Genomic DNA, 17,159 nt, shown 5'->3' on the forward strand with positions numbered 1-17,159 from the left:
GGTTCCTGCCCGCGGGGACGGGCCGAGCGCGCGCGGGGGCGCGGGGCGGGGGCTCCCCCCTCCCTCCCTCCCTCCCTCCCCCCTTCCCCCCCGGGCCGCAGTTGTGGCCGCCCCGGAGCAGCCAACAAGCACCAGATTTATGTGCACTTTGGAAGAAGCGCCGTCACCATTGGCTTCCTGAGCGGCGCGGTCGCTAGGGAGCGGCGGCCGATCGGGCGCTCGCCGCGGCGGGCACGGCAGACCCGGCGGGGTGGCCGGGTGCGCGGAGCGGAGCCCACCGGGCGGCGCGCCCCGGGACGCGCCCTCGCGCTCCGCCCCGCCCGCCGCCTGCGCCCCAGCGCGGGGCGCCCGCCCCCCCCCCCCCCCCAACCAGCGCGCCTCCGGGAGGAGCAGCCGGCGGCCGCGTGCGCCCCCCAGCGCGCCCGGGCTCCAACCAGCGCGGCTCGGGCTCCATCCACGCGGCTCGGGCTCCAACCACCGCGCCCGGGCTCCATCCACCGCGCCCGGGCTCCATCCATCGCGCCCGGGCTCCAACCACCGCACCCGGGCTCCAACCACCGCGCCCGGGCTCCATCCACGCGGCTCGGGCTCCATCCATCGCGCCCGGGCTCCAACCACCGCGCCCGGGCTCCATCCACCGCGCCCGGGCTCCATCCACCGCGCCCGGGCTCCAACCACCGCGCCCGGGCTCCATCCACCGCGCCCGGGCTCCAACCACCGCGCCCGGGCTCCATCCACCGCGCCCGGGCTCCATCCACCGCGCCCGGGCTCCAACCACCGCGCCCGGGCTCCATCCAGCGCTCCCGGGCTCCCGCGGCGGCCGCCCCGGGGACAGCCGAGCTCAGCCCGGGTCGCGGTCCCCTCGGCGCCGGCGCTGCGGAACCGACGCGCGGGTCCCTCGCCCGGGAGTTGTGCGAGTTGGAGGCGCCTCCGCCGGGCCGCCCGCGCGCCCCATCCCGCCCGTCCGCCCGCCCGCCCGCCCGCCGCGGAGCCCGGGCTCGGAGCGCGGGTCCCGGCCCCCGGAGCCGGGCGCGGGCGGCCGGGCACCGCGGAGGCGCTCGGGCGGGCGGACGGGCGGGCGGGCGCGCGGTCTGCGCTCTCCATGGCGGCGCGGCAGCAGAGCCGGATCCAGGCGTACCTGGAGAGGAACAGGATCGGCCCCCTGTTTGAGGTGAGGCGCCCGCGGGAGCCGGGCCCGCCGTCTCCCGGGGAGAGAGGGGCGCCCAGGGGAGCACCGCCCCGGGGAGGCAGGGCGGAGGGCTGGCGGCGGGAGGGGGCGCCCCGGCCCCGCACCCCGGGGCCCGGCCAGGTGTCCCGGCCCGCGGCCCGCCTGGCGCCTCGCCAGGTCCCTGCGCACGGCAGGTGAGCCCGGGGGCGGGGGTGGGGTGGGGGGGGGACCCGGCCCCGGCCCCCCCCCCGCCCCGGCCCGCCCGCCCGCCCCGAGCCCCTGGCGTGGCCAGCGCCGCCCTAGCCACCTGTTCGGAACCCGCAGGCCAGGCGCTCACGCGCGCGGCGCGGACGGCCTTCCACGCGCACCCGCGCACACTTGCTCCCCGGGCTCCGCGCTCTGCCCGCGGCTCCCGCGTCCTCCTCCTTTCCCCGGCGCCCGGGGGACCCCGGGGCTCCGGGCGCGCGTGGGCGGGGGGGGGGCGCTTGGTGAGCCCGGCGCCGACGGACGTGGACGGTCTGTGGCCGGGACGCTGGGCCTGGCGGTGCCCGGCACACCCGCACCCCGGGGCGCTGGGCGGGGGGGGGGGGGGGGAGACGCGATGGCCCCGCAGCTCCGGGTTCTTTGCTGCGGCCATCGAGTCGTGGTCACAGTCCACGGGCGGAGCAGGGCGCGCGGCCCTCGGGGGCTGAAGCCGGGCACCGCGGAGCCCGGGCGCCGGGCAGGGGCGGGGCGCGCGGGGCGGGCAGGCCGGTGCCCGGGCCCTGGGGGAGACGCCAGGGTGCCTGCCCTCCCCGGTCCCCAGGTCCAGCCCAGCGGGAGGAGGGAGTAAGGGGGGAGGTGGGGTGTTCCCGACCCCCCACCCCCCAGCCGCGTCTGAGGAGTGGGGACTCCGGGGCCAGCAAGAGGGCGTGGGGAGCGCCCGAGGGGAAGCCACGCTTACGCACAGAAAGGTGGGGGGCCCCCGAGGGCTCCCCCCTCCGGCAGACCCCAGGGGCCCCGCCGACCTGGGCTTGCACAATTGCTCAAGTTTTTCTGCACAACTTTAGTTCCCCTTGTGCTGTTCCCACCGGAGCACCTCCAAGGTGTCCTCCCACACCCGGCCGCTTCTGCCCAAGGTGCTGAGTAACAAGGTAGACTTGGGGGAGGGGGGGGCGGCGGCCTTCTTCCTTTCGCCCTCGGTGTGATGAATATGCACTGTACACAATCCACACCACTACGGAAAACGAAAAGAAAAAAAAAAAAAAGAAGCGTAATCACCTAGTGAATTCATAGCATAGACTCATCCGATGCATTCCTTCAGAGAATGTATGTGTTGATTTTTCTAGAAAACAAAGGGCAAATAGCCAAGAAAATAGAAGCGAACTATTTCTAATAGCTGCTGCTTTCATTCAACGTATTTGCAAAATTCCAAGATTCTCTCCAAGCGGTGAAATGGGGTTCAAAAGAGGTGCAAACTTTCGATATCATTAGGAAATAAGAGCACCCTGACACATATCAGGTGCTTCCGATTCTAATGCTACCCACCTCATTCTGCATGGGAGACTTTTAAGTGATGGCAAAATCGTTTCATAAATGCTTTAGATCACACCAAAACCCAGAACAAAATTACGTGTTTTTTTTTTATTTTGCTGAACACATATTATATAACCCCCATTAGCAAGATTGCAGTGATGAGTGGTTAATTTTTAAGCGTGGATGTATACTTTATGCAATTTAAGGGAGGAAAAATAGATAATAAGTTCTCTCCTGTTAAAAGCAGGATGTGACACAAATTCTTAGGCAATAATTATGATCCCGATAGAGCTTGTTTTGGAGAGCAGAATTGTTATTTGTTCTCACGAGAGCAGGAAATCATACCGATTTGTAGTCTGTTTCTTTTCATGCTGGAAAATCGGTGAAGCAGTATCACTGATGAAGTGAACATTCTGTGTGAGTATGTTTGTATGTGAGTACTGGAACTTGAATTCAAGGCCTGTATGCCGTCCCTTAGCTTTTTCACAAGTCTAACACTCTACCACTTGAGTCACAGTTCAACTTCCAGCTTTTTGCTGGTTATTTGGAAATAAATCTTTCACAGTTTTCTGCCTGGGTCATCTTTGAACAGTGACCCCACAGATCTCAGCCTCCTGAATAGCTAGCATTACAGGCACAAACCATCTATGGCCAGGGTCTTAGTAGATGTTCTTGTCTAAACATCCAGAATCTTCCTTCCTAGTTCTCCTAACTGAATCAAGAGAACAGAGGGGCTCTTGTAGGAATCTGAACTTATTGAGACGTGCCACAATTGATCGTCACAATTTTAACTACTTCCCAGATTTTAAGTAACAGTGATGTAAACTAAAATTTCCTTGTATAAGTCATAAATTGAAACAAGCAACTCCCAACTTCATCATCTGTGTTTTGTGGTGTTGAAAAATGGAATTGGTGACACAGATTTCCTTTCAGTTGAAAACAATATCTGACAGTATGTCTCCCTTGAAGATTCTGTAACTAACAAACAGAAAACTTTTTTCATTGAGATACTGTACAAATAGTGTAGGAAGATCTTTAAAAGTAATGATATTGAGAGTCTCTGGTTTTTCATCTGTGAGGCTAATTTACTCAGTTGAGCTCCTTCTTTCTATCTTTCCTTCTTTATTCTATCTTTCCTTTCTTCCTTTTCTCCTCTCCCTTCTTTCCTTCTTTTCCTCCCTCTTCACTCATTTCCTTCCTTTTCCTCCCTCCCTCCCTCTCTTTTCTCCGTCTTTCCCTCCCTCCCTCTTTCCCTCCCTTCCTTCCTTGCACTAGGGCTTGAACTTAGGCATGTCTCTTAGGTTTTTTTGCTCAGGTATGGCATTCTACCACTTGAACCCCAGCTCTACTTCCAGCTGTTAATTGGAGATAAAATTCTCACGGATTTGCCTGAGCTGGCTAATTGGAATCCTGGATCTCAGCCTCCCAAATAACTAGGATTATGGGCATAGGCCAGTGGCTGGTTTATTTCTGAGTCACTTAGCCTATTTCTACTATTTTATCATCTCAGATATTTGTGAAAGTGTGGCACACAATATGATGCTCCAGGGTAACTTTAAATGGAAGTTAATTGTGTTCCTAAGTAACTTAGGAACATCAATTTATGCTACTTTAAAACATGATTAATGATGTTTTGAGGCTTTATAAAACCATGCCTACACATCATTGCATTAGATTCCCAGGCAATGATGGCTTCAATTAAATAGTATGAAGAGGTAAGTTAAAAATGTCTTACATCCACATACTTAGAAAACTTTGTGAGATGTAGTAATTTTAGTGTGCATGCTGGCTTATTCATGGCAGAGAAGCAATGAACAGTCAGGAGTCTGTAAGGCATATTTCATATTGCATCAATAAAGTGGGACTATGGGCATCCTTCAGTGTCTATACATAACTTCTGACTTAATGGACATCAGATATGCCACCAAAGGACACTATTTTTGTAGCCTACACAAGCAGAATGCGTAGTGCAAACCCAGGACTTGTTTCAAACCCCGAGGCCAATGAATTAATAGTCAAAGAAACTGGCAGTCAAAGACTCTGCCTTGGAATAATAATTGGGCAAAGAGCTATTTATGGAATTAAGGTGGCCAGTTTTCTCTCTCTTGTAAGCAATTTAACTTAGTTCATACGCACTTAAGTGATGTGGAACATCCAAATCCCTTATTTCCTTACTCATGTAAGCAGCTTGCAATTTGTAGTTTCTCCCCTTTGCATTAAATATAATAATTACTTGAAGGTATTCGTTGGAAGAGGGAATAGGGAAGGCAGATATCTTTCAAGTCTATTCACACACATTAAAAAGCATGAAAGGATTACAAAGTAGAGTAACTGAGAACCTCATAAAATTTCTACCATTTTTTTTTTTCGGTGTACTGATACATTCCGTTTTCTCATATGACCTACTCCCAAGTAGAATGGAGATGCTTGGTCATTCTTTTTGTTCAGTTAAGTAGTATTGAGGTTCCTCAAAAGACTAAACATACAGCTCCCCTATGACCCAGCAATACTATCCCTGGACATTTACCTAAAAACGACCACAAACAAGACCACAGTAAAGCTACCAGCACAACCGCGATCATTGCAGCATTATTTTACCATAGCTAAGATACTGAAACAACCTAGTTGCTACTCAGTAGATGAATGGATCAAGAAGATGTGGCATATATACAAAATGGGATTCTATGCTTCCATCACAAAGAATGACATCGCTCCATTCATAAGGAAATGGAAAGATCGGGAAAAAATTATACTAAGTGAAGCAATTCAGACCCAAAGAAATAAAGGTTGCATGGTTTCCCTCATTTGTAATAACTAGAATATATCTGTGATGTTCTAAGCAGGAGACCACAATAGCCCAATTGCTAGGTGCATAGGAACATCCGTAATGAACTCCAAGAATTGGGAATAAGAGGTTCTTGTTATGTCCTATATGCAGTTATTTCTATTTTTTCCTTTCTGTTTTAGTTTTCTCTACCCTTTGTCTTGTGTATAAGCTTACCTCATCCATGGAAGAGAAAGGGAATTGCAGAAACAGTAGGGCAAAGGATGAACTAATGCCATAGTGATACTCACTAGACACTATGTTGGAAATGAACTTTACAATATGGAGGAGGGAGGGCAGTGGGAGAAAAGGAGGGAAGTGGTAGCAGTGTTTAAGAAGAAATGTACTGATTACCTCAACTATGAAAATGTAACCCGCTTGATCATCACCTTTACAATAAAGAAGATTAAAACATTAAGTGGGCTGAATTCAGGTGAACTGAGGTGGTCCACTTGAATGAGATGGACTGAGCTCCACTTCTGGGCCTCACTGTGTCTGCGTCATTGTACCCTTGTCTGCTGCCCGGCACATTTCTTTGGCACCTACCACATTCTGCATGTTCAATACCAATTCACCCTTCCCTAGCCCATCACTTCATCTTTATTCACCTCTCGGAAGCACAGTCTGAAAAGAGCTCCTTGCCCTCATTGGAAAGCTGTAGCAGGCATAGAGCTGGCTGTCTTTGGGATGTCTACCTCTCAGAAAGATCATGTTCCTGAGTTGCTTGTTGCTCAGTGCCTGAAAACAAAATACCCTACTGGTTTAAATCAGTTTTATAGTTGGATACGGCAGTGGCAGTAAGTGTTGAGGTACTAGTTACTCAGTGGCAGCAAGGATAAAGGCACTGGTTACTCCTTCCTGGCTGAGGTGGAGGTTCCTGCTCACCTCACTCCACCGTTGAAATAAAAACGATACTTTGTTTAAAGGATAATTAAAAAAATAAGTTCAAAGACATAAAAAATGCAATTTTATTTTAAAAATGATTTGGAAAATGCTTCCATGAGACAACACCGTAATATAACTTGGTACTTACCATGTGTTCAACGTACTGACACAAATATGTTTTTAGATTAATTTCTGTTCTATCTTCTTCCTTGGCTCTTGAAGTGATGCAGGTTTTTCTTGTACATACACTTGTATTCATTGTTTCAACCTTGAAGCATTTAGAGAGCACGTGTCTCATTCCTGAAGTCAGGAGGCAGAGTTCAGAAGAATTGTGGTCAAGCTAGCCTGGATAAAAAGTTAATGAGATCCCATCTCAGAGAATAGGCCAGCTATGGTGGCATGAGCCTGTCATCCCAGAAACATGGGAGGGCATAGAAAGACAGACAGACTGCTGTCTGAGGCTGGCCCTAGGTAAAAACGAGACTATCTCTGAAAAATCAGTAAAGCAAAATAAGGACCAGGGATATGGCTTTAGTGGAAGAATGCTCACGTAATAATTATGAGGCCATGGATCATCAAAGTAAATCATTGTGGGTTAGAGTCAAAGTTAAGCAATCCCGGCTTTGTTTCCAAGCTCTATTTCCTTGCTTTACTTACCAGGAGAGCCCAGGAGTAACACCACCTGAGTAGAAATGTGCAGACTTCTCATTTAGAATACAATCAGGAATCTTGAAGCAATGATTACCCCCACATGTGTGGCTACAAACTACAAGATGAATAAACCTGGAGCAACTTGTGTTGAAAAGTTAAGAAGTGTTCAAAGAATGGTAGGTGTATGTCAAAGAACAAGAAGCAACTTGAGGCTTCTAAGGAGTAATAGTAATGGATTATCTTACTGAATAAGCAGGAGTTTTCCATTGGCTTATAGTGGAACTCAGAATGCTTTCAGTTAATAAACAGGACGTGTTGCACATTCAAATAAATTTAGAACCAATTTTTCAATTTTCATACAAGATTATCTGTTAAGATTTTTATTCAGTCCCTGTTGATTCTATAGGTGCAGTTAGAGCTGATACCATAGTGATTTTGAGCCTAGGGAGAGAATCCTAGAGATCTAACAACAACAAAAAAGCCACCTAAGAAGTAAGTTTACTGTATTAAGGTTTTAAGTTCAAAATGAAAAAAAAAATGCTTCTATGTTTATGTTCAAAGAGCATCAGAAACTAAAATGGAAAGTCATAATGTATAGTATGATTGCAATACAAATGTGAAATATTTAATATTAAAATGTTAAAGGATCTATAAGATATCCTTTTGGATATCTAGTTGGTGGGTCATGCCTGTAATTCTAGCTACTTGGGACGCTGCTAAAGGATGGACTGTGGTTTGGGGCAGCCTGGGGAAGAAGGTTTTGAGACCCCTTCCAAACCCATGGTTGGATGAAAGAGTGCCACACACCTGTAATTCCAAATCACATGAGAGAAACAGGATTGGGAGGGCAACCCGGGGGGAAGTCCAGGAGACCCTGTCTCCATGGAAGGGAATATGCATGCAGTGGTGTGCCACTGTGATCCCGCCTCCTTTTGGGAAACCTAAAAGTATGCCGAGAGAGACCCTATCCTAAAAACTACCAGTGAGAAACAGAACTGGAAATGCGGCTGAGCAACCTATCACCGACCAAGTGAGCTTCTGGATTCAAACTCTCAACTTGGGGAAACAAAAGATAGAAGACCTCTAGACTAATTCTTCATAAGATTAAAGAAGGACTAAATAAAGATATTCCTATTTACATTTATTGTGTGTGTGCGTGTGCGCGCGTGTGTGCTCGCGTGTGCTGGTACAGTAGACCGAGCTCGGGATCGCATTCTCTGAGCTTGTTTGCTCACATCTGGCCTTCTATTATTTGAGCCACATCTCCAGTTTTGCTGATTAATTGGTGGTAAATCAAAGTAATACTAAGAAAGTAGTAATCAATCAGACAATTAGTATTGCATTACAAGTATCTGACACACTAGGTTCAAAGTAATGTATGTTAGATGGTTATAGAGATTTATGAATAATTGCATTTCATGATGATATAGTTTACAAATTTATGTGTACACTATAACATTTTGAATTATAAAAAACACAAAGGTGCAAGAAGAGATTGCCATACATAGTAGTTTGACTTAAAATATTTCTTTTGGGAGTCCTCATAATAGTTAGCCTGGCAAGATAAATGATTTTGTAGAAATTAAATAAGCAATCATATGAGGTTAGAACTATAATGATAAGCTAATAGCCAATAGTCATAATAATCTTTATTAAAGCATACATATAAAACTGGTAGAATCATTTATATATAATATGTAGTATATATAGAAACTTTATTATACATACATGTACATATATTCATACATAAGTGTGTATATACATGCAGATACTAGAATATATATGTATGTTCATATATGAACTAAAACACAGACATATCTTTAGAGATAACTGAAGTTTACCAATTGTTTACTCTTTGCCTGAGCCAGGGCAAGTTATTTAATACTTGGGAACATTGATATCTTCATCTTCAGAGTTATCATAAAAGTGATATTAGATGGACATAGGAGATGACGGTAGAACCCAGTGCAGTGCCTGGCACTCAGTGGACACTCAGGACACTGTCTGTTATCACATCAGAAGTTCCTGACTCTCTTTTCTAGTAATACTCCAGCCCGGTGGCAAGACTGTTTTTCAAGTTCTCGAGAGAATTCTACCACTGAACCCTCTCCATACAAGCGTTGGTTCTCTGATAACGTGAGATTAGAACTGAGGTCGTAGCTCTTGCACGGATCCTCCTTGGAAAGTATTGTGCTAAGGAAGTGCAGACGAGTAGCAGTTAGCAGAGGAGAGAAAGGGGGAGGCGGGAGGGAGAGAGGGAGAGAGGGTTGTGCGTTGGTTGGGACTGGGGAAACTTTGCCTGGTGCTGTATTACCAGAGTGCCAGTACTGTTAGGCACAATTTGGAAATATGCCTTCTAATAAGAAAACAGTGTAGGCTGTGTCTTCTTGTCTCCCCGTTTCTGCTTTCCCCTTCTGGGAGAGAGCACACAGGACACCCCCTGGGCCATCCTTCCGCGGGGTGATGACTGTCTTGGCTTTTCCTCATATCCCTTATCATCTGAGAAATGTCATTTGATTTATTCCTTTGATTGCAGTTTGTATTTTATTTATTGGCAACAGAATAAAATAGGATATTTTGACGGTCCTTCAAATTGTCTTCTAACTTCGTGCAGAGGAAATGTCTAGAAGATAGTAGGTGTTCTGGGTGATAATGGTGTTGTCAAATACACTGATGAGCGCCTAACTCAGGAGCAGCCTAAGGATGAGGTATTTAAAAATAATCTTAGCAGTTTATGGGGATGGTTCAGTTTCTTGAAACTTTACTTAGTCATGGGCATTTTTTCAAGTGCTATTAAAAATTTGAGTGCACGACATTTAGAATTTCATGTACATATCTATTGGATGCCATTTTATGTATGGAAAAATATAAAGACTCATAAGAACATTTCTGTCCTCAAAAAATCATGCACATTTAGAAATACTAGTATACTTGGGATATTCTTTAAATATTATCTTGGGACTGGAGGCACGGATTAAGGGGTAGAGTGCCTGCCTACTAAGGAGAAAGCCCTGAATTCAAACCTTAGTCCTACCAAAAAACAGAACAGATCAAAACAAAACCCAAAAGCTTAGCTTGTTTTTTTGATGATATGTCTGGTCAATTATCATATTCATTAATGTACTCCTTCATTATGAGTCTAGAAGTAAGACATTCACATTTAAAATACTGATTCAAAGTTTAGTTTTTAAGAACTATGCTCTGTTATCAGCATAAAAAAACTAGACAAGGCAAGAGAGATTTATTACGTGAATCAGTTTCTGTTAGTATTGCTTGGTTCCTGAAAGTTCCTAGCGACAATAAAGCATCTAAAAGTAGGTTACTAAAAAAAATTGAAATGGTCTCCCTGGTGTAGGAAGTGTTCTACACGAAGCGCATTGATAGTTTGCTATTGAAAGTTATTTCTTCAGCATGAAAAGAGAAGTTTCTTTTTGAAGTCTAGCTTGAAGTATATGCTAGTCTTTCCCCTTTTGAATGTATGATCTGAATGCACAGTGACAGGCCGTATTGCAGGGAGAATATATCTGAAATAACTTACCTGTTCATGTGGCATGCATTTCATTGTAGGCAATGTGTTTGAGCTATGTGTTTTGTTTTTTTCAAATTTTTATTATCAAACTGATGTACAGAGAGGTTACAGTTTCATACGTTAGGCATTGGATACATTTCTTGTACTGTTTGTTACCTTGTCCCTCATACCCCCCTCCCCCCTCCCGAACTATGTATTTTTGAGTTTTTGAGACATTGCTTTGATGCCCTTTTATTGCACTAATTCTCTGGAAACCCCAGAATTGTGTTAGTTCTCCTATTGTTTTATTTTTAATTAAAAATTAATAATCATTTTAGTATTATATAAGTTGGTAAGTAAAATCAGTTAAATTGATTGGACACAGATTATTAGGCTACAGCATTTACTTATTTATTATTTATCCTTAAGTAGTTATACAGAGGGGTTCTGTTCAAAATGTCAGTTTGTGCATACAATGAACCTTGATCGACATGACCCCTTCCATTCTTCTCCCCCATCTTTCCCAACCCCTGTACCCCCCGCTTCATTTCACATTTGTACATTGATATTACGACTGTATTGCCCCAACCTTCCTCTCCATCCACTCCCCTAGATCTTCCTTTCCCCCACCCCGACCAACACAGGTTCCGGCTTCCTCTTATTCACTTTGTTAAACTTGGTTTCAAAAGGCTCACACCATTGGAATCCTCCCTGCATATACCATCACTTTAGTGAATATGTGTGTGGACATCAACCTATGAACCTGTATTTATAATTTAGATATAACTTCTTCCTACGAGTGAATTATTGATGTACTGTCTACTTTCTCTCCTTTTACTAACTACAACAATTGTATGATGAGCACTGTGACTAAGTGTTCAGCGCTGTCAGATGACGCTAGGAAGCTCTAAGCCTTCCCAGAGTGTCACAGAAAGTTCCCGCTTCCGCGAGCTCCTTGGACTGTGGTGTCATCCGCACATGACGTTCGGCCTTGACTCTGAGGTCTGCGTGTGGTGAAATGCACCCTGTTCCTACAGATGGATGGAGGTCGTCCTCACTGGGGCTCTGAGGACCATTCAGAGCAGAAGTCATGCGCTTCGTGTGTATTAACTTCGGTGTTAGTTAAAGATGCATTCTTGGCCAGAGCCGTGGATCCCGTTCTATGAGAGGCTGCGAGAAGCCTCGGTTGAGAGCAGGGTAAGAATCAGACCGGTGACAGCGCAGTGTGGTTCACAGAAGGATGTTTGGGGGTGGGGGGAGCACGTCCATCATCTCAGACAGCAGCTTCCGTCTGAGTCTATCATGCATAAGTCATCGTAGGACTGTGTAGAAGTTTGCGATGGATGCTGTTCTGTCTTCCTTCTGGCAGAAGCTGTATCTCCAGATGTTGTCGATGGGATGTTGGGTTATCTCACCACGTGGATCCTTGAAGGTCACTCGATTCCAGAGGCTCTGCGGTGGCCCGCACCGACTCTCTCCCTTCAATAGCAAACCCCTGGGAGGACAAGGACTTTCTTTTCCTTTTCCTTTTTACAAAAAAATCAGCTAGTACGGGGGGAACGAAGCGTCTTCAGCGTGCTGGCAAGGGCTCTCCTTGGAGCCATGTGCCCAGTCCTTTTTCTTTAGACTTTTGGTTTGGATGAGCAACTGTCATCCTCCACCTTTTGTGTAAATGAAAATACAGATGTGGGCCAGGATGCCAGGCTTCGTGGTTGAGACGGCTCTTGCTAACTTTCCCCCGCAGGTTGTCCTTGAACGGTGAGCCTCGTGCTCTCTGTCCCTTGACTAGCTGAGAGGATAGAGAGGAGCCAGTGTGTCTGGCTTTTTTCCCCCCTTGGTAACGCTGGAGTTTCACCTCAGGGCCTCGTGCTTTCTAGGAAAGTTCTTCATCAAATGAGCCAGGATGGAAGCCCTTTGTCTTTAGTTATTTTTCAGAGAGGGTCTCACATTTTTCATGTGAGCTATATGGACCGTGGTCCTCGTATTTTCACCTTTAAGGTAGCTTGAATTACAGGTATGTACCACGGTGCTACGTCCCTAATACAGGGTATTTTTCAATCTTGACATAGAGTGTATAGCTTCATGATTCACATTAGCCCAATTTACGCAATTATTAATATATTTTGGGTGGCATTTGCTTATTTTTAAAGGGTGACAAAAACTATATAGCTTAATTCTCTTACATTATAAAAGTGATTAAACAAGCTATGATGGATAAAATGGATCTATTGAAGTTATAGAAAACCTTCAAAATTACATGTATAATATTCTCCCTACGGTATGGCTGTGTAAGATGTAGGCCAAAAATTTAGAGTAACAATGGTTCAGTTGTAGTTTCTAGGTGATGTTCTAGGTTAGTAGGCTTTTGTTTTTTAATTAAAAGAAATGATATGCTATGTTATCTTTGCCCCCACACAACCCATGCGGATTTCCAAGTTCTCTGTACTACTGCCCTCTTGCTTTTCGTGTTATTACAACACTCTGTGTGCACATTCATCCTGCCTTTCTTGCGAGCTGACACCTTAATGGGGTTTTTGGCACAGAGCTCATTTTTGGAGCACACTCTGAATTGGCCAGATCAGAAGCGATGGAGACGAGAGGGAGCAGGTGGAGGAGAATGGGAGCCAATGAGCCTCCGGTGAGATGACCCGGCATGGGGTAGAGGAGGGGACAAATGAGTCAGAAGGCTCGGATGTCTCCTGCCCTCCACCCCCGTCCCCGGACAAACTTCCTCTTTTTAAAATCCTCTTGTAAACAGCCGGGAGAACACTGAAAAATCACGAGGGCGCGCGTCACCCGGGCTGCTAAAGCTCTGCCTTCCTTCGCCCTGCGCCCGCTCTCGGTAGCCGTATGAAGGACAGGGTGGACAGGGCCGCTCGTGCCCCTTCAGGACTAGGCAGGAAAGCCTTCCTGGAGCATAGCTCCTTCCTGGGCGCCTCCTCTGGAGGGTGGCGTCCGGGCCCGCTGGGATGCTCCTGTGGTGTCAGCTGGTCTACACGGTCCACACGCATGCTGCCCTCGCACCTGTTCTTGCGGGAGTCATGCTTGGCAGTGTTTTCATGAAGATCATCTATGGGACTTCAACTCAGAGAGGACAAGAGGCTCCCTACTGCACGGACAGCGAGACGCTCCGTGTTCCTCACCTCTTGGCTTCAATGATGGCCTAGCGTTTCCTCCCAGCGTTCAGTTCCCTTGCTCTCTTCTCTCTTCCACAACCCTTGTGGAAAATTGCTCCGTCCTTCCAGTTGCTTCTTGGCCATGCCTCCCGTGTTCTTCGCCTGCGTGTCTCGTCGTTGTCTATTGAGCTCTGGCATGCAGACAGCTCTGTCAGACAGTCTCTCAAGTTCCTTTCCACAGGTTCCGTGGCCACGGCAGACACCGGTGTGTATGGAGCCTCTTCTCCCAAACAGGTCTTTGTTTTTTTTTTTTCTGTATTGTTTCCCTTTTCCTAAATCTTCTGGTAAGTAGCCAATGTATACTATGTTTACTGTAAGAGTTGAATTGAATACTCATTGAATGAACATCTGCGCAAAACCCAACATGTTCCATGGAAACATGAAACAATCTTTTAAGAGCAGCAAGTAAAACGCCCCACTCTTTCTGTGCTTTGTGAATGAAGAATATGCAAAGACCTAACCTAAGGTGAAGAGATGATGTGCAAAATTAAAGAGGAATTATGACTTCTATAGTTGGTTACATGAGTCAATGAAAACTACTTTTTGTGTCTAACCAGAAGAATTTGAAATCTCTACTAATTGTAACATATTAATTCCAAGTTATCCATGCAGATAAAAAATGGTGACTTGAACGAAAAACTGCACCAAAACTATTTGTGCAACCCATTTAATCTTTGTGAGAAAAAGAAAAGATGCAGTTACAGGAAATGGATTTGGGGGGACCTTCTTTCACATTTAGGCTCTAAATTGGAGGTCCTTAAATGAAGAGTTTGTAGTTCTCGCATTGGTTGATATTAAACAAGTACGATTAAGGAAAGCACAGAGTTGTATGGAGTAATTGTGAATCCTCCGTCTGTCGAAGCAGATATATTACTGTGTGACGCACAGCAGAGTCCACTCTGCGAAGGCAGTGCACCACTGAGCTAACAGAGGATAAGTTCATCATCGTCATGCTGTTCTGGACCAGCGACAGTGACGGAGAACCTCTCCCTACTTTGTTTCTCCTGCATAGTAATGTATTGGAAGTGCACTCAGCTCAAGGAAATCAGGACTGTATGTTAGAGTTCTAAGATGCTAACTTGCTTTGGGAAAGCAACTGTTAGGGCGATTTCACCTCATTCTGTTGTCTGAAACTGATGGAGAAAGTAAGTTTATTTACCATAAGAGGAAGTTTTTTTCACTTTGATTTTAATATGCATCTAGAGGCATGCCAAATTCTCTTGTTTATTTTTCATATTCTTCATTATTCCTTCTTGTTCACATTGAATTCTCTATGCATAGATTATTATTGTTGGTGAAAATATCAGTGTGGTCTCTTTCTTTCCAGTTACAATTCTCATTTCCTTTTTTAATGTCTCATTATAATGGCTACTATTAGAAAGAAACAACAGTTTTGCTCCTTTTCTGTCTCTATACCTTTTGTATTTTATCTCTGGTCTTACTCTACTGGCTAAGACTATTAATGTGCAGTTGACTATAAGTGGTAGCTAATATGTGTGTGTGTGTCCTGATTTTAACAAGATACAATCACTACAACACTAGTAGCTTTTTGGATAGCTGTCCTTTAGTCTTATTTTATTTTATTTTTTCAGTACTGGAGTTTGAGCTAAGATCCTTGAGCTCTCTGGGCAATCCCTTTACCATTGTCACCCCCCCAGCTTTAGCAGGTGCCTTTGAGAAAAACACTGATTGTTTTTTTTTCTTTTATAGTTTTTCTTTGCTTTAAAAATAGAGTTTTATTATTGAGGTTTGGCCCAGAGGGGTTACTATCGCACAAGTCAGGTATTGCATATATTTCTTTCTTGGACAATGTCGTTCCTTTCTTCACTTCCCTTCAATTTTCCCCTCCTGTTCCTACACACATGTTGCATAGAGGTTTTCTTAATTAAAAATTGAATCCAGTAATACCTAAATATCCTTCAGCATTGGGGTTATTATGATTTTACTCCTTCCTTTTTTCTCTTTTATTCTATTAATTTGAAGCATTGTATTATTGAAGTTTGAAAAGGTTGTGCCAGCTTTGCATTTCTGGAATAAAATGGATTCTGCTGAAGATATAGAATTGATTTCTTGCATCACTGGATTTGGATTGCTCGTATTTTATTTTAAGATATTTTTTTCCATTGTCCCTTTGGAATTTCTGAAATCAATTTTTTTTCAATCCAGAAATAAAATGTGTTTATGACTTAAAACCTAAAGTTGAACAATATTTTCATCTTTCTTGAATACCATGAGGATATGCCACCATTTTTCTAGCTTGTATGCTGTTGTTTATGACTTTAATTCTGTCCCTTCTTTTTTTGGCTCAGCTGCCCAAAACAAATGAACAAGAAATATTTTCAATATCTCATAAGTGGTTCTCTCACGCAGCTCTTCCTGGACTTCCTTGAAACCTATTTTTCAATTTACTCTTCTTTTTTTCTCTTCATCTCTTAGCCACCTTTGGAAATAGATCAGCCAAATGGAAAACCAAGGGTTTACTTCTTGGTAGCCTTTCTATCCTTTTTTAATTTTTTTTTTTGGGGTCAGACTTCTGAGTGAACTATAATAGGACTGAAACAATTCACTTCTATTTTATTTCTGAAAAACCATGTGAGATTAGGTCTACACCGTCTCAAGATCTCTCCTCTATTCACTGGTCATACATAGTGAACTTCCTGTGAGGATATAGGAATGGACTGAGGGTGGGGTGGGGGGAGGGAGCAAGTCAGTGAAGGTGTGTGTGGATGGAGCTACGTGTACCTGCCACTGTGCATTCTGGATCTGCATTTTTTACATACCCAGGCTTGTTGTTTGGTAAGCTAAAGAATACCCGGTTTGTGAAGGGCAATTGATTTCCCATAGTGAAGTGTGCTGCCAGGGCCCAGTACCAGCGTAGCAACCACAGTGCTCATCAGAGGGAACCTAGCCATCTGAATAAGCACTAGACTAAAGCCCCTCTGCCCCCTCCATTAGCCTTAGCGCGGGCACTGTGACACCGTTGCCCCTGCCGAGCATCAGCGTGGAGCATTGCAGCAGCCTGCTTCCTCGCCTGCTCCATTCAGCGCCTCGGGTCCCAGGGTGCCTCCGGAATTTCCAGAGGGAGTGCCTCTTCCAAGTGGTCCGTGTCTGGGTGCTGTGACTTAGTGCAGGTGAACCCAACTCACCAGCCCGCAGAAAGCTCGCCAAGTTTGAGGTAGGTCTACAGTGAAGAGAGAGTGAGAATTCTGTCTTCGATAGTCTGCTTCTCATGAAATCCTACGTAAATATTGACACAGCAAGTGAAAATCGCACCGCCTGTTAGAGATAGACTTGGTTGTAACATGGGCCAGGCACGGGTGTCATTTGAGGCCTCTGCTGTCCAGGAGACAGACGTCAATAAGAATATGGGGACTTCCCTGTAACACACCAATACAAACTGGGAGATTTCAGGTCCTAACAACACAGGTAGCT

At 45.9% G+C, this 17,159-nt stretch overlaps 1 protein-coding gene across 1 annotated transcript in view; it reads left to right on the forward strand.

Annotated features, from left to right (window-relative positions):
• Positions 1-1,090: 1,090 nt before the first annotated feature.
• The window catches only part of C12H8orf34 (chromosome 12 C8orf34 homolog), a 322,609-nt gene continuing 306,540 nt past the window's right edge, over positions 1,091-17,159 (forward strand). The window contains exon 1 of the mRNA XM_048358631.1: positions 1,091-1,171. Coding sequence (XP_048214588.1) covers positions 1,103-1,171 — 69 coding nt within the window. The 5' untranslated portion in view covers positions 1,091-1,102. The remainder of the gene's footprint in view (positions 1,172-17,159) is intronic.

This window comes from Perognathus longimembris, chromosome 12, assembly GCF_023159225.1.
Source record: "Perognathus longimembris pacificus isolate PPM17 chromosome 12, ASM2315922v1, whole genome shotgun sequence".
NCBI lineage: Eukaryota > Metazoa > Chordata > Mammalia > Rodentia > Heteromyidae > Perognathus > Perognathus longimembris.